This window comes from Plectropomus leopardus, chromosome 19 (assembly GCF_026936395.1).
Source record: "Plectropomus leopardus strain MGB_pleo_1.0 chromosome 19, ASM2693639v1, whole genome shotgun sequence".
Classification (NCBI taxonomy): Eukaryota; Metazoa; Chordata; class Actinopteri; order Perciformes; family Serranidae; genus Plectropomus; species Plectropomus leopardus.
This window is the reverse complement of record NC_142194.1, coordinates 17,437,368-17,459,091: the sequence shown is the minus strand read 5'-3', so window position 1 is coordinate 17,459,091 and position 21,724 is coordinate 17,437,368. Positions and strand designations below refer to the sequence as shown.

Genomic DNA, 21,724 nt, shown 5'->3' with positions numbered 1-21,724 from the left:
GGATCTGTCTAAACAGAGATTGAGACTGTGACAGTTTACAGACTATGTGTCAGTGTGTACTGGTGTGTGTGTGTTCTGTTGCTTTGCTGTGATCCCACGCTCCAGTTAATGTTGTGTGAAAGGTGTGGGCTGTGTGAGCTTTGCAGGTTCCTGTGCCAAAGAGTTCAGCTTATTGATCCACCTCTCCCGTCTCCCTCCTTCTCGATCAGAATTCTCTTCATTCTCTCCCTCTCTGTCATGATTTGCGGTATCCCTCCCCCTGACTGTCCATTGATCTGAGAAGCAGGGGTGGTCTGACTATATTGCCCAGGAGGCATAGAAATATTTTGAGTCCCTGGGTATAGAAAGAGCAGGGTAAGACAGAGACAAGGAATACCAAAGAAACAAGCCAATTTAAGTGAACAAAGTGTAATATTTACGACTATTAAAAGCCTCAGCGTTCCTCATCCTTGCTGACACTACAATATTTTCCTTCAATAAACCTGCAGTGTTACAGCAGGTGCATACACATTTGCAAAACAGATGAATCAGTATTATGAATGCACATCCTGTGCTGCTGCACTTGAATACTCTGTACCAAAACTAATTCCCCTGCATTTATTGTAGATTAATTCGAGAACAATTCTGAAGCGGTTTCAACTGCTCCCCATTTTTCCTTTCTTTTATTCCAACATATAGCAAACGTTATCTGAATGCTTGAAATAGCGAGAGAATGTTTCTGTTTTTTTCACCATTAAGATAACGAACAACTGCAAAATTTCTGTTACCCACGACTACAAATAAGGCAGTGAAAGGCAGATAGAAAAACACAGTATATGAAAAATAATACTCTGAACCACCCATACTCCAAAAGTTTTAGTAGTGTTAATGGTTCCAGAGTTTTTATTGAAATGTCATATTAATCATATTGTAAAGAAAATTAACCTTGGTATTAGTATTCTTTATCAGTCCAGAAATTGTTTTTCACTGACTGTCAGAAGAAAGATGTATTACAACTCATTTTACCATTATTGGGTTATGCCGACTTTGCAGATTTGTACTTGGCTGTCCTTTTACAATATACCATTGTACAATGTACGAAAATCTTAATTTAAACTCTCTTATCATAGGACGACAGCAACATTGGTTGCAGCTCAGTATTTAAGGGGTTCTTAATACCTTTTCACTAGAAATGATCATTTGAGACACTCTACACAGCGCTTTTCTGTTTCTACAGTCTCTAAGTCATTAGCCGAAAAAGACTTTACGCATGAGGCTCTTTCTGATTGTAATAATCTACCTGTACATATTCCATCCATATCATCTTTCCATTCATTTAAGATTGTCCTGTCTTCTTATTATGGGATCAGCAGTAAATGTCCACAATATCACGTCTATAATTTTGTTTAATTATGTTTTATAACTTAATTACTAAATACTAACACTGACGCTAACACTTCCATCAAGCTCACAAGTATATCTTATTACTTGAAACCTTTTGTTTTGTTTTTGTTGTTGTCTGTTTTTTTATTTATTATGTGTTTCTGTTTTGTTTGGGTTTTTTTGTCATTGCTGCCTCTTTGTTTGTTTTTGTCATATCTGGTGTTATTTCACTATCCCGTCACTTTTGTTTTCCAGTTAATGTTATATGTGATTCCTATATGTAACATTTTTGTTGAGGACCCCCTTGAAAACCAGATGATAAATCTCAAGGGGTTATTCCTATTAAAGAATATCATATATATAGGGCAAATCAGCCTATGTTTATGATTTGAAATACTATTTTAATATTTCTTAGTAATCTTATTTTGAAATGCTTTTATCACTGCTGCAGTCCTGGTGTAAGAAGTCTTTCACACATTTTTGTGGAAAAATAAAACTTTGGCTGATAAATGACTGTTTTAAATAGCTGGAGAGACACAGAGACAGGAAGTGAACGAGTTGGGAGAGCTGGAGTTCAGAGGATTTAGGGAGACACACTGAAAGAGAGTGAATCTTGACAACAAAAAAAAAGGATACGGCAGCAATGGAGCAAACAGCAAGCCTCTGAGGGAAATTTACCACCACAGCGAGGAAGAGCTGAGCTCAAACTATTGACAGCTCGGGATTTTTTTTGCCTTTAGACTGCGTTTGGCTCCAAAATGGTTTTGGCTGATGAATAAATTATGTAGTGCTATTTTTCTGGGGCTATTTTCATTCAAACACAAAAAACATCCCCTCTTTGGCAGCATCCACTTGGGAACACAATACTTGAGGCTTGAGAAAGTTGAGCTAAAAAAAGATACGGAGGTCATCTGCGGACAGGACACTTAAACTTTTAATGTAAATGCTGAATAATTCAATCATGGTTTAGATTTAAATAAATAGTTATTCATGACTTATTTATTCAATCAGCTGTCCAAATACACAGCGGGAGGTAACTGCCTTGAGTATTACCACAGCATTTAGATTTTCATTCATGCTATCATCACAGCACAGAAGTAACACTGTTGCCTCCTTTTTACGCGTCACCAGCTGTTTGATTTTCACTAGACAGACAGGAATTTCATAGAACTGGAGCTGCTGGTGCAGTCACCACAACGTGATGTCTTATATTTATAATCATTTTGTATTGTAGTTTTAATATGTAATTATGGTAATTATAAATATAGTTTTCCCTAGATTTTTCATTTTTTCCCCTGACATTTTTTCCCTAAAAATAACTCTCTAAATCTGATAATTTCTTACAGTTTGAGGAACAATTCTTACAAAGTTGCTCATCGCCTTTTTCCCATGTTTTTTAAAGGAGTTGCATCAATTTGCTGAGGGTTCAAAGATTAACTACTTGTAAAAGGCATCTGAAAGCAGCACAAGAAAAGTGATGATGCTCCAGGTTTAAAAGTTAAATAAAAGGTTGCATATCGGCACTGGTGTTGATACCTGCAGATGGAGCATGCCTGTAATGCACATTCTGATCGTGAAATTATTATCAACTTGTGGCGTGCTTAAGTGTCTTAATAAATATTCACTGCAGACACCTTGATACATCACTCCCCTCCTCGGCTCGTTTGACAGGAGAGAGAAACAGGCAGCCACTGAGAAAGTGAGAGACAGTTTAAGAAAGCTTCCTCCTGTAATTACTGTGGCAGCACTCAGCAGCCTTCCCTACTGGGATTAGTCAGACAGGACTATTCACAAGATGAGATGCACGCGCGCACACACACACACACACACACACACAGTATCCAAGTTATTCACAGTAAAATGAACACCATCATTTTGGAGCACACCGCAAGAATCTTTAATATCCTCATGGAATGATAATCACCCTCTATAGAACCAGCCACAAACACACACTCACACACACACACACACCACACGCTGAGGATGAGCGCTGCCACCGTCTTTATGAGTCATCAGTGAAGGGCCCTGCAAAGCAGCCCCAGGATTATCTCCCTCTCCCTCTGTGCAGTGTACTGCAGCCTTGACGTCCCTGCCTCTGCTTCTGCCTGTGACCAAGCCGTCACCTCTTTTAACTTCCCTTTTTACTTTCTTTTATTTCTCATCTTTTAGTCAGTTGTTCCTTTAGCTCTAAGGTCCTTTCCTCAGCCATCTATCTCCCTTGTAGTCTATCCTCAGCACTTCTTTGATCATAAAAATCTCGTCTTTTGAATAGCATGGTGCATGAAATATGTAAAAGTGATTCCGAAAGGTTAAATTGGTGCAACACAGCAGCTTTGTTCTACTGCTAATTACAGCTACATGTTCCTGCTATGGGAGAAAAAAATCACCTGTTAGACCTGTTAGGGTCAAACTTTCCGAAAACATTACAGCATCCCATTAGTAGTATATGAACATAATTTCTACGTATCTTCAAACTGAAATGTAAATTCTAGAGTTCAAGAAAAATCATAATCTATGAATTACGATACATTTCCTTTAAGCTTATCCAGCTTTTTGGTGATGAATCATCCATCCTACACATATTCCTACACATATGCAGCGGCTTGGCATTTCAGCCTCTTTCGATTCAAGTTCACAGAAAATTTTTAAGAATAATCGACATGGGTCTGTGTATGTGTGTGACTGTTTAGTACGTTCTGTATCCAGCTCTAGGGGTGACTGCGGAGGAACAAACAACAGCTGGGTTCCGCATGATTCATATCCCCTACTGATATATTTTGTATTTGCAAAGAGGAAACTTCAGGGGGGAAATAAAATCTCTGTCTGCCTCAGTCATTCACATTCACATATTGCATGTGTGCATATATACACAAGAGGAGAATGACTCTTTGAAGCTGATGAGCCATTAGCCTGACAACAACTGGATTATACAGAAACACTGAAAAATCATGTTTGCCCTTGAGCACTAGGCGGTTTTTGAGTTTCATTCAATACTTCTAAATGATAAACAAAGAGTGTAAAAGTAATTTGGTTAGCCATGTAGTCATGCACGCTTCCCTTAGTCTGTCCTCTCTTAACGTCACATTTAAGTGACTTTTTTTTTTAAATCTGAATGTTGTATTTTGAAAAACAATATACTGCTTCAGAAAAAGCCTTTCACACAGTGAAGAATGACACAAACTAATTAATAATCAAACACCTTCATCATGCACACACATCATTAACATTATTGGTTACACCTGCACTTCTCCTGCAATAACAGATACACTGAAACCCCCCTTAGTTGTTCTTCCGGAAGTTTCTATCTTTTTTCCCCCAATTAAAGGGTATTTTTGGGTGGAGTTTTCCCTTATCCACAGTGAGGGTTCAAGGACAGAGGGATGTCATATGTTACAAGTCCCTCTGAGGAAAATTGTGATTTGTGATATTAGGCTTTAGAAATAAAACTGAATTAAAAACTGAATTTACATGTACACTAATATTTCACTATCATTCTGTCATCTTGACAGCATATTCCATTTAGATTGTCCTAGCCTTTTTCAGAATGTAGCATTTTCCAGTTAAGATGTTGAATATGCCGATGTTATTTGGGTTTTAACAGCATTATTTGGGCTTTCATACACAGCGTTCTGAGTATGAGTCTAAACTGGGGGTTTTACTGTAGTTTACAACACACGGGCAATTGCCTGTTAACAGTCAGCTCTCTGCGTTGTCATGGATACGTTGTACACAAACTAACTTGCCAGTTGTTTGCAAGGCTAGGGTAGTGATGCATGTCCATAAAGAAAAGCCCACATTTCTGGTCAGAAAAAGAAACACATACTTTTGATTATAAAAGACTTTAACAGTCAACAGTTTGTTTTTTTTTGTTTTGTTTTTTAATAATCAAAATATCTCAACGCCAACCTTTTGAAGAAGGTGGTTGAAGGGACTATTAAAGAGGGACGCTGTGCCACCAGCAGAAAACTTTATTCTATTTTGACGCAAAGAAGCAAAATAACAAGCGGCTCTAGCTGGTTCACTTTTCCATATTTTGACATGATAAATGTCAGGTTAGGGCACGTTAATCAGAGTAAGCACAGCTGCTTGCAAATAGGAATAGTAATGGAATATTGAATTTAATATGCTGTAAAGAGCTTTGCAGGAATATTGTCTTTTTTGGAATAAGGGCCAAAACCTGAATATTTTGTGCATGTGAACGTAGTGGCTGAGCCAAAACAGCCTTACAAATACCACCAAAAGTCAAACTCTGAAAATGGCAATTAAATCCACTTTGAATTCTAATTCCAAGTGCAATATGTCTACTCTTCAGCTTGTGGTGGAGTAAATTCAGCACACATTGCCGTAAACATGACACCATACTCATACCTACTAAGACAGGTCTTAGGATTAAAATGGGTTTTTACAAAAGACAATGTCAGTTGTACTTTATACAGAAAAATTGGGATCAAATGGTCTTTTTAAGTGTTACATAATTTTGCTCTAAACACCTATCAACTGACGAACATTTGAAGCAGTGGTAGGAGAGTGATGCATCAATGGTGGAGGAGAGCCAAAGGATGAAGAAGGGAAGTTTCACAACAAAAGACTATCAAGTGACGATGTAAGCTGGTATGTCAGTTGTGCGCTCTTACTCATTTGCATTACTTTTGCTTCTTTAAAGGGCTGTGCAAAACATGCTCTTTTTCTTCAAAAAATTACATTGTCTTTTAACAAATAAATACACCATAAAGTAGATTTTTAAAAATCAGTTTGTACTTGCCTTACCACAAATAACAGAAATGTATCTTAGTACAGAAACACTGAATAAATACTCACAGTATCTGATAACTCCACCGTCATGCTGTGACCAATACCTGCATTAACGCTGGGAACATATGAAGTAGTTTGTTTTAGAAAATGGCTAACTAGTAATGTATGTGCAATTTGTAGATAATGGTCTTAAACATCATGCTGTTTTTTTATATGTCCTTTTCTAGGGCTGTAGCTGACAATTCCTTTTTTTCTTTTTTTTTTTTAAATGTGACAGCGGCTTTCACGTCATACAGTAAACAAGTTAATGCCTGATCGGAAATGTGCTGTTCTCATCTCTCAATGTTCTCAGCAGAAGAGAGAAGATGTTTTCACTTTTCTCTCCTCCTCTGTGCTGCTGCCTGCATGTCCACAAACCCCTTGTACCAAAGAGTTGCGTAAAAGTCAAGAGCACTCACTCCACAGAAAAATGTGGGGACCAAAACGTCCCCCGGAATTCACTGCACAGTATTTTGACTACCCAAAAAAATAAATAAATACTTCTTGTCCTGAAGTAATCTCAGCTGACTGAGGGTCCTCTGACTGATGATTCGAATCTCCAACTATCAGGGGGGAAGCCCTACCCTTTTCAAGATTGTGACTGACCATCTCTGACCCCATGTCTGTGAAAGCCCATCTTTCTCTGGCTCAGAGAAAAGCTTTATGGTTTAAAGTGGAAGTAAGAAAAGGCTCATAATAATGTTCGGGATGATTTTCATCCAACAGCTCCCCTCTCTGAGGAGATGCCCTCAGGGAAGAGATACAGACAGCTTTGTTTTAAATGTGAGAGGTTCAAAAGAAGAACATTCCCTGAGGCAGTTCAGCTCTTGAGCAGTAAAACTCTGGCACTTTAGGGCACATGTCTTCAGCTTGTTGTTTTCTTTGTGTTTGTATATTGTGTATTTTCAATCGTCTATTCATTTTTTGGTGGTTTTATCACTATGCTGTGAGCTCACCAAAGCAAGTTCCTCAAAACTTCTGTTGTAAAGGCAACAAAGTAAACTCAGCTCAACATTTGCTTGTATTTTGAATAAAAAAGGACTCAATGAGTTCTATAAATACATTCTCAAAGAGAGACAAACACACAGGCAATCATGCACACCACAGTGGAATGCCATATTTCTCTAAATTAATCATCTTCACAGAGAGAAATGGAAATGCTCTGCCTGCAGGACTTGGAACCAAATGCCTATTTTTCTCTCTCCTCCTCCTCTCTCCCTCAATAACCCCATCTTTTCCATCCTGTCTATCCATCTCCTCCACCCTGACTCTATAACTTCACCCTGCCCCTCCCAGTCTGCATAATGCCAGTCAGACATACTGCAATTTAGAGAGCTTCTGGTCCTGGGGGCTAAACTGAATAAAAGATGAAGCAATGTAAGTATTGGCTGCTGACTTTGAACTTCTCTTTAACTCCCTTCACCTCCAGAAACCATTGGCCTCGAAAACTGCTTATGAATCATCACTTCAAGGACGCAAGAAAAACTGTTTCTTAATGTTAAAATTAAACTCTAGGGCTGCCCAAAATACCAGTTTTTGGGCACTGAAGCTTCAGTGAGAAATATCAAATATATATTAATCAAAGCTTTGATGGAGATGGGTGGGGCTTGGGGTAAAGGATTTAATGACGGTTATAGATTTGTGACATACCAGTTTCCTTTGGCGTAGCTGGCACTCGACTTTTGGGGGTCATCATTGCAAATTTTAAAACTATTCCCGAAGATTGTATTTTCGAAGATTGTACAATTTTGAGTCACAAAACTATCACTAAGCTTAACCTTTTGAAAGCTAAGCAAACTGACCTGATTTCTTTGAAAAACATGGATAGAAGGCAATGAGCAACAAAAGAAGAAATTATGCAAAAACTAACAAGAAACCAGTAAGAAGTACAAGAAAATTACCTGAAAATGAGTGAAAAAAAATAAATAAAAAAACAAACAAAAAAAGACAGAGGCAAAAAAACAGTGAAAAAAGTGCTCAAATTACAATAATTCTGTAACATGATTTTAAATAAATAAAGTAATTATAATAACTATAAATATAGTTTCCCTTTCTTTTTAAAAAAATATTTTTCAAAATTTGTGGGAGAAAAGAAATCGCACCAATTTTCTCAGGGTTCAAAGGGTTATTGCCTAAGAATAACAATAAAATACCTTGAAGTATAATAAAAAATGTTTAATAACTATTTCTTATCATGTGGGATATTTGGGAATTTTGGGGTTAATTCATATACATTATTACAGTATACATAAAGAAATGGAGCACTGAATACTAGTTTTGACGTTGATTACCACGGCACCAATCAAAGCTGGAACCATTTGGATAAGGCCTTCTTTACTATTACCAAAGAAGCAATTCACAGAAATCAGAAAGTCTAGAGGAAAAAGCCCTATATTATTGGAATTTAAAAAACAAAACAACCTGAAAAGGTGCAAAAAAGGAAAAAAAAAAAACAATTTTAATGTATAATTATAATAATTATTTTAAAAAAATATTGTTTTCTTGATATTTTACCACCAAAAAAATATATATAATACATTTCTCTCTGCTTTTAAAAAAATGAAATTAGAAGGTCATTTTTAACTAATTTTCAGGTCATTTTCTTACCACCTCTGAATTTCATGCAATATGCAGGGTATCTCTTGTGAAATTGCTCATTGCCTGTTTTCTAAGTATTTGGGATGATGAAACCAGTTTGCTTAGATTCAAGAGGTTTATATGCTTGTGAAAGGTGCCTGAATGCTGCACTAGAAAACTGATGTCAATCCAGGTTTCAAAGAGTTTATTATAGCACTATGTAAACACAAGCATATGCAGTAAATATATTTTCATGATTAACCTGATAGGTTGGAGAGTGTAAATATTCCCAAGCATTCTATTTTAATTCAAATCTTCTCAACCCTCCTCTTAAGAGTTCCTGTTCTCAGCGAGGTTTTCCAGCTTAATCGCCAGTGATTATGGAGCAAATCAGTTCTTCTTTGGGGGATTCACTAAGGTGTTAAGGTGTTGCTTACACATACGCCCTCAGGCTTTACAGCAACAAATTGTAATGTGTACGCAAGCCCATCCTTTCCTCGGTTCAAAGTGTCGGTGAGCACCCGGTGTGAATAAGTGTCCTTGAGCGACACACTCATGTCTCTTTGAACATCTACTGGATTTCATACAATTCCTGGCAGAAAAAGAACATCAGTGCTTACCGAGGTTATAGATAATTAAACCAAAAACTAAAACTGGATGTGAAAAAAACATTCACTTAAATAAAAATGAAAAATTTGAATGTATAAAAAAAGACAACTAACTGAAATGACATTTGTACTTATATATGAATTAAAATAGAGCTAGAATTACTGCCATGCAGTTCCACACACCAGTCAAATTGCACTTACAATTTACATGTTTGTGAAAACATAGATGCTTCACACACATCGTCCTCCCGGCAGCACAGATCTATACAGTCAGCACAGTTTCAAGGTGGGCACTCAAGGTCACCGATTCAGTATCTGACCAAATGTCTCCCCTATTGTAACTGAGATATGGTGCTGAGCAATGGCAAGAAAAGTGTTTTTGCAGAACATTATAATGTCACAGTGAAGCTAAACTTTGACTGTTTGGATATAAAATGTAATCACTTCATCATTTTATTTTTTCAAACAACTGTTTGAAATTTGTCATAATTAGAGAGTGATTTTTTTTGTGTTTTGGCCAAAAACATGTTCCTATGAATGAACATGTTAAAATAATAAATATTAATTAATAATAAATAAACAGAAACTAAACTAAAAATGAAATAAATATAAAACCTAAATGAAAATACAATAATTCTAACCTTTTAAATACAAATCATGTCTTTTAAATTGATTCTCTGCCTCGCAGGCAGCCACAGGATTTCATTTATTTCACTGTGCAATGAAATAACCTTCCAATGATGATGAAAATCATGTCAATCACTAAGCATTTGTGGTATTTGTAACATTTGCAACTTCAGCACTACGCAGGGCTAGCTACCACTTTCCATAACTGCACAAAGGCAAACAGAATCAGAATATAGTTCTTATTAATGTAATGTGCTCCAACATATAATTTTTCTACAAGGATATGGATATATGGATATCCAATATACTATATATGGATAATTCAATACATTTCTGAGACAGAAACAGCACCACTAGAGGAAAACTATTCTACTCCAAAATACTCTCTTATTTCTCTCCTTTCAACCAAAAACCAGACACGACCGCTAAACATGTTCACCGCTGCCGTTATTTCTCTCTCACATAAACATCTCAGAGGATAATTTTACCTCACCCCAGTAAGACACACACAAACACACACACCCCCGTTATAATGGAAGCGACCACTGTTTCTGTTTTTGCTCGTGTCTGATGTCCAGCCCACCGCCCTCCATGATTCATTATGCAACAGCACAGTTGGATCTGAACTGCGCTGTGTGTGTCACTCGTCATTGTCATCTTTGTCTGGAGAGCGATTGACCCGCTGCTGCTGTGCGTATCTGTGTGTGCGTGTGCGCATATGTGGAGGCGGAGTGTTCCCGACGTTGAGATGAGTGCTCCTCCAGTGGTGGTCGCGACGCCTCAACACAGTCAGAATCTCTTTTGGGATGAGTGTTTTGTAACAAAGCTCCCATTCATCTGGCGCTTGCCGTGCACATATATCAAAAGATACACTGACAAGAAAGAGATAACAGGAAACACAGTGATTTTAAAAAAGGATCAAGGATGTGTTAGACACATGTGAGTGTTTGTAGTAGGGTTTGACAAAGTGCTGAGATCATGTCTATCAACAGACACAGGCATGAGACCTTCCAGCTATGCTGTTCACACAACCTTGGAGAATCAGACACACACACACACACACACACACACACACACACACACACACACACACACACACACACACACACACACATAAGCACGAGCACACACAGCCGTTCCCTGTGAGGCAGCGACAATCTGTCTTCTCAATCCAAATGCATGCAGCAGCCTTCCACTCAGCATGAGCGCATAGTGATCAGCGTAACATAAATAGGCATCTTAAGGACAGAAATGTGACAAAGATCAAACAAACAGGCCAGGTTGAGCAAAAACAACTGGTCTGACGTCAGTGTCATGAGGCCAGCAAATCCCGAACTTGTGGCTTGACAAGGAAGCTTTAAGTGTTCCCTCAGACAGCTAATGACGTGTTCATTTCTCACTGAGCCTGTGGATTTTGCAGGACTAGAGAAGGAGTGCGCAGAAGCATAGCATATAGTTAAAATGGGTAAATAGTGAGATTATATCATGATAAGGCTAAATGTACCATGTACTGTGCAAATCCTTTCCAAAATTGTGATCTGGGTAAAAATGTTGTAGTCATAAAGGATGCACTGCGAGCTAGAGCACCCATTTATCATCTTTAAAAAACGATCCACACAAACTGCCGCAGTGTAAACGCTAGAAGTATTAACATCAACTGTATTCTCTCAGTCTGACAGCTCAGCCCCAAATGACCAATTAGGGCCCTTCTGGTTACCCGCTCACTGCGACAGATAGTATTTACTCAGCTCGCCAGAGTGAAGATTAAGAAATAAACATCTCAAGTCCACAAGGCCTGCACTTCTTGTCTGTTTCCTTGCATGACACGAGTAAAAGCCATACAAATACACGAGCATGCCAGAGCCTTGTGATATTTGTGACAAATGTTATACATCTTACCCACAAGCCGGCAGCCTAACAGAGCTTTACTGTCTTTTTCTTTGAACATTAAGGTTCTTAACATTGTTTTCATTCTCATCAAAACACTCAGTAACCACTGAATACCACACTTGGGGTTTTGAAAAGTCTGTTTTTCAGGTGACAGCTATCTAACATTAGCCCTTTACTTCTAGTTTCCTTGAAATATTGTGTACAGTCTCGTGTAATAGACCATGGCCATTACCTCTTCAAACAGCTTAGACCTCAATTTTCCTCCACTGATTTCTTCATGATCTGTGTGAATAAATCTAAAGCCGGAGCCCCTGATCAGATTTCTGCCAGCTTAACCTCAGTGCAAGTAATTCAATCCCTAGAAAAAGAGGGCTGGTAAATTTGCTCTGCCCAGACAAACGATTCCAAGTCAGCAAAGACAAAGAGGGACATTAATGAGCTATTAAAAGCATCCGAACACTGGTGCACGACAGCCATCGCCTTTATTTGTTGCCCAAGGCGGCCTTATCTAAACCTTGGATTAAGCTCTAAAGAAGGACGTCATGTCAGCTTACAAAACTCGAGTTGAAAGTCTAACTGCAGCTACAGGATCCAGTGAAGGATGACCCTGACCATGATCACACAACAGCTCCATCAGTCACATGAAATCCTGCACTGCTGAAGTCCCTGACAGCATGATGATGATGACACTTTCATTGTCTCCAAGAGAACATGAATCACCTACTATAAGCCATAACTTTGCGCACATTTAAGAATTCAACTTCAAAATTCAACAGTTTTAAAACAGCCCTGTCTGCACTTACACAGATATTTTTGAAAAATATATTTCAAAGACAAAAGTAGGGTATTCTATATATTTAACTGTCTGAGTGTTTTGTCCTTAACTGCAACATGACAACGTGAATATGTGAATTTCTTTACATATATGCCAGTGTGACATTTGCAAAACAAGTGAAAGAAGAAGAGAATTAAGTATTTTCAAGATGCCTGTTTCTACAGAGCTGTCACCACACACCTGCTCTTATCTGTCAAGACATGACAGATTGTACTGTTTAATATCCCATGACAAAACCTTATATCGAGCCATGATTCCTTCAGGAACATCTGACTGATTTCACATATGACATTTTTTCGTGTGTTTGACTATTACAGCAAATATCCACATCATTAAATGAGCCTCTTGGGATTTACAAACTGCACAGAGACAGAGGAAATGTGAAATGATGTTACTTGGAACTAAAATGAAGTGGCATTACCGCCCACTCTCCCAAACTTAGATTTGTGTTGCTACAACTTGGGTTAACTGATGAACTGGAAAATGGTACCAAACAGTTTAAACATCCTTAAAAAAAATATATCAGTTTACAAGAAGAGTGTGATGCTGTTTTGATAGTCAACATCCAATATCCAATCCGCATGAATTTAATAATATATCACTCACTGTGTGAACTCAACCTTTCATGTTAGAAACTCATGGTGCTGTCTCCCTCTAGTGGCTGAACACTCACAACTCTGAACCCAATTTACCACAGATATCAGAAACATCCTCATCATTATGCCTGGCCTTATCTTATCCAGGCTGAGTCAACAGAACAGTAATTGGAATGCACCAAGTGTCAAACAATTACTGGTTCTGATTTTCAGTTCTTATCTGAAAAAGACAAACTCTATTTCAATTTGTTGATTAATATAAATAATGGTGTCTGTATGTGTGTGTGCATGCATGCGTGCATGTGTACTTGGACAGGATGGAAAGAAAAAGAGAGAAAGGATGGATATATGTATGACATATGACATCAAAAACTTCATCATTTCACACATACACGCACGCACGCGCACGCACACACACACACACACACACACACACACCATGATGAACTTCAACACACTGTGACTCCAAGAGAGTTTGACTAACAACAGAGAAGGTGTGTGCACATGCACACCATGTGCACAACTATGTGTGGGTGCACACGCATGGGGGGGTGCATTTATAGCCCCTTTCCCTGTTGCAATGACTCACCAGTGAGTCACACCTGGAGAGGAGAACAGAGTTGCGCAAGTCAGGAGCCCCTATCTGTCGTCAGCGGCAGGTCTGTAACCTCGTCATTGAGGAGATACTAGTCCCATTGGCATAGGAGCCACGGGGTGTTGAATAATGAGGAAGGTGATTCAACATTCACTGATGCGTCAACAGTCAATATGAGACATGAGGGGGGCTGTTACTGATATACTGTAAATGAATGGCTTCACTTGACAGGTCGGGATGTAGTGAGTAGGAAGGAAAGCACGTAGGTACGCATCCCTTCCTTGGCACAGACAAAGGTATGAATTATACATGTTGCATCTACGCGTGCCAGTGAGAGATAGGTGTAATGAAAAGACAAGGAGCGTGTGATTTACACACACATACTTGAATCTCTCTCTCTCACACACACACACACACACACACACACACACAGATACCCAGCGCTTACTATACTGTATGTGCACACGCCCCAGAGACACAATGCCAATCCAGTTTCTGCTATCTGCAGAATGTGCGGAAAAGAAGGCGAGAGGACATGCAATAGAGCCAAGAAGATACGACTCCCCATGGCTCTTATCACACTCTGCCACAGCAGCACTGACAAAGAGGGGAAGGGATATATTGGCAAAGGAGGCTATCATTTATGGACAGAAGAAAAGCAGGTTTTTAAGCTCAATAATGAAATCTGAGTTTGAGAAAGCAAATAACAAACAGATATATTAGATCAATAGATGGGATGCAGTGATTTTGATGACATCAGCGTCAGCAAATATCCACCTTGCTGATTGCCATCAGCCTATCTGCAAAAAGGGTTGACACTTAGCAATGGCAGTGGCCAATTTTTTTCTCTTGTGTCACCTCAATTTTGACTTACAGAGTCCCGTTGCACAGGGACAAGAGAAAATGCTGAACAAATATCTTCCCCTCGGAACAAAAATACAAAGTTAACTCACTATTGATGTGTCAGGGTATATTTTTTTCCCTGATAATGCTACATTGTGAGCAACAAATCTGTGCTTGAATCAGCAAGAGGAGTAGTTACCATTGGCTGCTAGCAGCTGCTAGCTTGAACTAACAGCTAATGAAGGTTGAACTGAGATACATTGTTATGCATTTAAACTCTCGTCAATAAAAATGAGAATTAGGTGAAGGTAAAATATGATGTTTTCATCATGTGTTAAATGTAATCTTAAAATTTAGTTTTTGCCGAGAAATACAATAAAGGAGAAATTTATCAGTCTTTTCACAGCAATATGAAATAGATATTGGGGAAGGATTTATGTAGTGATGCATAATATTGTATTTTTTAATCTGTAATGCCGATATACAACAACTCATTTGGCTGATAACTGATCCCGATATGGATATGGCTTTTTTCCCCCACTTTTTTCTAGTAATCATTAGGTCTCTTTTGTGGTGGAATTAAAACCACACGAGTACTCTTATCGTGATGGCCCACCAGCAGATGGAGACATAAGATACAATGCTTTTCAATGTATATAATATTCATTCATTGTGCAATCACTGTGGCACTCACTCCACTGTTCCATCATTCCCAGGCTTTTTTTTATCTTTCTGCTGAATCATTTCTTACAAGGGTGAACTGGAATCAAAATGTTCTCCAGAGTTTATGTCTACTATGTCTCCAAGGGTTTGTGTGTACACATTCAGAATCATATGCAAGGTAGTTTGTATTCCCTGCACCTCCCCACTTTACTGTAACTATATGATTGTATATTAAACTGACTTCTCAGAAACTCCTTTCATCAAATCAAAACTCCAACCTTTTGCATACAGAGGGATGTTGATAAGTTCTGCTTTGCTAAAAATAGGAAATAACAGGCTTTCAAAATGCCCAGACATGTTGGGCTGTAAACCTTCAAGCACCTCATCAACCTGTCCCACTAAAACAGTGAAAGACACATCAGAGAAACACAGAGCATCTGTTTAGATGTCACCAACTGCCAAAAGAAGTGTCCATAAACAAGAGTGCGACTGGGCTTGTTTTCAATTTCTGTCAAGATGTTACATTTCAAACAGACAGACAGTCAGTCTGATCTTCATGCTTCTCTTTAAATGTCTTCACCTCAGCTCACGCAAACACTTAATTACAAACCTTCAGGCCCACACAACACTGTTAAATCAGTCTTGTAAAAGGTTCTGCCTTCACAATGGCTTTCTCAAAACCAATGGTTCTGAACTGACATATATAAACTCCTGGTTAGAGAGGCACAGTGTGTCTGCAGCTCATATTTTACAACATCCAAGAGACCCAGTGGGCTGAAGTAATCTGCAATCTGTTATATATATATATATATGGCTGAAATGCCTCTCCTTTCCCAATATGCTCACAACAGAAGCGTGGGCAACAATAGTTCCAGGAAGCCCCAAAATAAAGACAGGAAGTTCATTTAGTAAACACAATAAAACATGTTGCCAAGCTGTGTAAAACCCACTGTCAAACAAGACAAATAAAGAATCTGTCTTACTCTATGAGTTGCTCCATTCCAGCACCCTGGGGCTCCGCTGGCTCCCCAGGTTTGGGTTGGTGGTCCTCCTCTTAAAGTGTGAGTCCTGGCTTCCACCTGGGAACATACACACACACACATGTGTTAGCCTGGCAGCAGTTAGCGTGCACCTCGAGGTATGTGAAAGGAAATGATGAATGAGCAGATGGGGTATGCTATCTTTCACTCATTCATCAAAACCATCGCTCATTCTAAAACCGGAGGCTCCATTGATGTTTCTGGAAACATACAGGACATACAATCTGTCAAACCATAGCCTTGGCTTTTGTCTGTCCTCTATATCTGTCACCCTCTGTCTGTCTCTTTAAGGGCCTCTGTAGGCCTCTCAGATCTTAAGGTGTTGAGTTTCAAAGTTGTCTTCATACTGTGTGATTTATGATGGAAACAGAGCTAGTCCTGGGTTCTCTGCTGTCTCGGACCTTCATGTACACTCCTAAAAATAAAAGTGCTAACTAGAACCATATAGAGATCCTAGGTGTGTTACTGTAGGAGAAACCTGTTTAGACTGCTGTTTTCCGCCAATACAGCATGTTAAATCGACGGCGGCTGCTGCTGCGGAGACTGTCGGTGAATGAAACCATTCTGATTGGCCGTTAAGCACAGAACATGAGAAGAAAAACAGAAGTTAAAAATGTAAACAAAGGACTAAAAGTCAAGAGGCAGTGGGGTCAATACAAACTTCTTATATAAGGTAAGATTACTTTTCTTGTGCCATTGAGCTCTTGGTCAAATTGTGTCCTGGTGGTTTGTGTTATAGTCCACTGCCGGCCGGTAAATATGTGTCGTTCTTTAAAATTAGATTGTGTTGTTAATGTGCAAACTGGCTAACCAGCTTCATGGCGGCCTTCCGGTTTCCTGTTTTGAATGATGAATACAGCCAACGGCTGTTTGCTGGTATGGAAAGGTATTTCCTCTCATGCAGGCGCAGAACATTTGCGGGTTGGCTGTCGTTTTGATGTGTTGATGTACAACTTTTTGGCAGAGACACGGCGATGTGAGGCGCATGGAGCTTTGGTCACTGCTAGTTTCTGATGTCGCTTTGGTGTGTCTTGGCCTTAGCCGGTTACTCTGGGGCCAAGAGAACCACTTCAGCAACCATGGGCTTCAGGAGGCTCTGAAAGTGCAGGAGCATATGTGGGCTAATGTTTTCAGGGGATGAGGATTTCATGAAATCATGACTACCATAGCCTTTTCCTTTTGGGAAACCAAATTAAAACCGAATACAAAATTTCAAGTACCAGGTACCCATAAAATAATAATAATTTAAAACATGGGTGAACTTTTGAATATTTGAGAGTGGTGATCTTTAAACAACTATGCCTTAAACAATCCTTGAAGAACCGTTCCTTAAAAAAGGGATCTTTGGATGACGAGGGTTCTTAATGGAACCCTTAGTCTTACGAAGACCCCTTAATGAGTACTCTCTCGAAAAGGGGTTCCTCAGAAGCAAATGGTTCTGGGTAGAACCTCAGCCCTTCGAGAAGTACCCTTCGGAACCCTTTTTTCTAAGAGTGTTTTTTTCACAGTTACTATCCAGGATCCCTCCACTTAGACAACTAAAGAATTTGCCAAAGTATTGTAGCAAATAAAAGTTGTCAGAATTATCATGTTCTCTCCGTCTTTGTCAGTTCCTACTGATAACGCATCCTATTCAACCACTGCTTTATGTCTGATTTTTTTAGTACATACTTTATCAGCTGCGACACTGACTGCCTTTTTAAATGTGCGTCACGGCATAGATATATTCTTATATTTTGTTCCTCACACACAAAGCTAAACTCAATTCAATAGAATGAAGCTCTCTTCATTTAATAACATGCTCAACACAGAAAGATTTTCCTAATCATCGCCCACAAACCTTTCTGCACGCCAATAACACCGGCCTATTTCCCACTCAAGGAAACACACCATGAATCTAATTAATATTATTCATGTTAATGTGAGCTAATTATGCAGAGCTGCGGCACCTGGATAAACTGTGTATGGGTGGTGACACTTCTCTTTGCCCCGAGCCTGCATGCTAATTAAGCAGAACATCTGGAGAGAGGGGTAACATACGATCGAGTTGAACCGACGGGACGCTCCCTAGATCCAAAGTGCTGAATGTTTTGGAAGGTGAACTTCATTTAATTTGAGGATGCGCATTATCTCTTTGTGCCAAGAACTGCTACAGTCAAAATTGATAAGCAGCCAATCCCAGCTTTCACTGATTTTAAAATCCTGGCAGAGCAAAGACAGCGGGTGTTGACAGTGTGCGCATTGTGCAGTAAGGTCAGGACATGCAAAATAACTTTACCTTTACACGCACCTACATTTTCCTTCATGGGTTCTGTGTTAGTGTTCTTACTAACTGATATCACATGATTTGTGCTCAAACTATTAGTTCATTAATGGATTAAAAAATATCTGACAGCTTTTAAGCTGATTACTTTGCTATTCAAGGTCCAGTTTGTAGGATGTGAGGTTGCAGAACTGAAACGTTTCCTGTGTGCCAAGCATGTGGGAGAACTACTGTGGCCGGCACAAAAACGCAAATGGCCCTAAAGAGCCAGTGTTTGTTTTTTTCCTTGAAGGCTAGAAACAACATGGTGGACTACATGGAAGAAGACCGCCTCCATATTTAATTAGAAACAGCTCATTATAAACTAATGCAAACATAGTTATAAATATCATATTGCATTTTGCCAACAGATGCCACTGAATCCTATACACAGGGCCTTTTAGGATAAAAATAAACATTAAATATTTGATTCGTTTTTGTATAAATACATAAATCTCTACAGAAAAAAAAACTCATCTCGACATATTTAACTGAATTAGAAGAAAGAAGAACTACTTTATTTATCCCCTTGAGGAAATTCCATTTTTTGTTTTAGAAGTCAGAATGTCTGATGTGGCAAACACAGAATTTACCAACTAAGAAAAACTCTCAAAAAAAGAAATGTACAGAAAAAATAATGCATGCATTGAGCGATTTTCTAAATGACCTTGGACTTAGTTTAATCCTTGTCTGGGAAACAGGCTGATACAGTTTTTGTTACTATGTCCCAGAATGGCAAAGTTTGGACAACCAGACAAAGGCACTTACACCACCAGCTCAAAGCTAAAAAGGCCAACAATACATCAAACAGCGGGGACAAAAGATGACTGCACAACAGAGGAAAGACTTATTAACTCACTGGTGTCTGAGCTTTATGATATGCTGTGATTCTCTCCAGATCGCCATCCACTTAGCCTTAGCGGTGCCTACATTTTGGTCATCATAAGCCAAAAGGTCACCTCACTGTCAAAACAGAAATATGAAAAAAAGAGTGTTCAACACATGCCTCATGTTTCATTCCTCTTTTTTAAATATATGTACTGTATCTACCTTCTTTCCTTCACAAAAGTCATCCACATTCACGGCTTTGCTTCCACCTAGTCATGCATACTAATCTGTGCTGTAACTCGGAGCGGTGGCCAGCCGCTGCCTGCCTGTCCCATCAAACATGCATAAGAAACAGATGTATCTTTGATGTAGGCTTGTTCATGTTGCCCCATGTGCATGACTGTATGAATGAGTGTGTGCTTGTGTGTATTTATGTGCCTTTGTCGGTGTGCTCCCAGGCCCTGCGGGTGAAAACAAGACTGGGGCAATGCGGCTGCATGCCCCAACTCACAGGGAACGAGGGAAGGCTGACATACTGTAGATACTTGGCAGGACAAATGATCAATGCAGCACTATGTTGTCATACATTATCTTTAAATGCATTATTCATATGACTGGAAGCAACTGTGTGACTTAAATTTATAGCTATTGCTATTAAAGGTACTGTATGTACTGTGGGTCTCATTTAGATCTCTGTTTTGAATCTCTATCCAAAGTTTTCTTTTGCTTTGATTGATAACTGATTTACCTATCACAAATATATTCATAGTCTAATTTTAAGTGGAACTGTTCTGCTGTCATTTGCAAAAAGGCCACATTCCATGTTACATATTTTTTCTTCTGGTTAACAAGCATTTTGTGAAATTGAGTATTATTAATAATTGCACAAAATACATTACATTGTTGTTGCTCGTATTGTATGTATTATTGCATACCATAGAATTTTACGTATGATGACAACATTATTATCATGGAGACAGTTGACAACAGACAGTTGTGAGATTAATGTGTCATGCAATGATTCCCTGCTCTAAAAGCAACCTTCCAAGCTGAAACAAGTAGTCGAATAATATGTTGATCAATCGATAATAAAAAATATTTGGCTATTTGATAACTGATGTAAAAGTAAGGTAGCCAAACTTATTTTTCAAATAAAAATGCCAAATATTCCCTTGTCCTGGCTTCTACATTTTGAGTATTTGCTACTTTTCTTAATTTTATGTGTTTGTTAGACAGACAAAACAAGCAACTTGGAGAGGTGACGATTATCCAATTAATCAAGCCCTGTTTCATGGTCAAAAATGATTTACTGTTTATCTGACCGCAGGGTGCTATTAAATGTAAAGACCATGCCTATTCAGAAAGAGCAAATTGCTCAGCCTGTGGTATTGCTGTTAGCAGCTTTCTTGCAAACCACTCACACACACAACTCCATACTGAACACTGCCCTTCTTTGGGTCCTAAGCAATACCCCAAACAGCTATAGATTTATTATGATGTTTAGATGTGAAAAATATTGAATTATGTAACTATTCTTACTCATTTCAAACCCCCAAAGCACTTAAAAAATATGCAGTTCAACAGCATAGCCTAATACATTACACATTTCAGCTCCCTGACAGAGAAATGCTACTGGTAATATCTCCCCAAATCATTATGCTGATTACACATAATTGGATTCATAATATATATATTTTAGCCTATACATGAAGCTTTCTGGCTTTAGTGTGGTTTGGTCCTCCCAGTTTTTTAGGCCACCCAGCGATTCACCTATCAGCAGTAGGAGAATATTTTGCTGGCTATGCACTTCATGACAAGTATGGCACTGGTCCATGGGACTGTCATCCTTTAGCATCTGGACCTGTGAAAACTTCCCTTGCACAAGACTGTAAACAAGTACAATCATGAGTCATCAGAGGGGAGAGCTTATCCTGCCTGTCATTAGCCACACTCGTGCCAGGAACTGCTTGATTTGCTCTGTCCGGCTGTGCGTACTGTACAGTATGTGTGTGAGTTAACATTTGTACTAGTGATATAAACCCCCTCCACTCCATTACCCTTGTGTCCTCTCATAAGTCCATGACCACGCAAAGTGACCTTGACCCCATCTTCCTACCATCTCCCCACACACATGTGCACAAAATCCCAATGAAACATACAATGACAC

At 38.8% G+C, this 21,724-nt stretch overlaps 1 protein-coding gene across 2 annotated transcripts in view; it reads right to left on the bottom strand.

Moving 5' to 3' along the window:
- Positions 1–21,724, bottom strand: part of ankfn1b (ankyrin repeat and fibronectin type III domain containing 1b) — a 170,350-nt gene that overhangs the window by 147,093 nt on the left and 1,533 nt on the right. Inside the window, exons 2-3 of one of the 2 annotated variants that reach the window (XM_042507254.2) lie at positions 19,589–19,692; positions 16,371–16,466 (exon numbers count right to left, since the gene is read on the bottom strand). In XM_042507254.2, the coding sequence (XP_042363188.2) occupies positions 16,371–16,387 (17 nt within the window). In that variant the 5' untranslated portion in view covers positions 16,388–16,466; positions 19,589–19,692. The remainder of the gene's footprint in view (positions 1–16,370; positions 16,467–19,588; positions 19,693–21,724) is intronic. The other variant, XM_088070305.1, reaches the window with a different exon arrangement.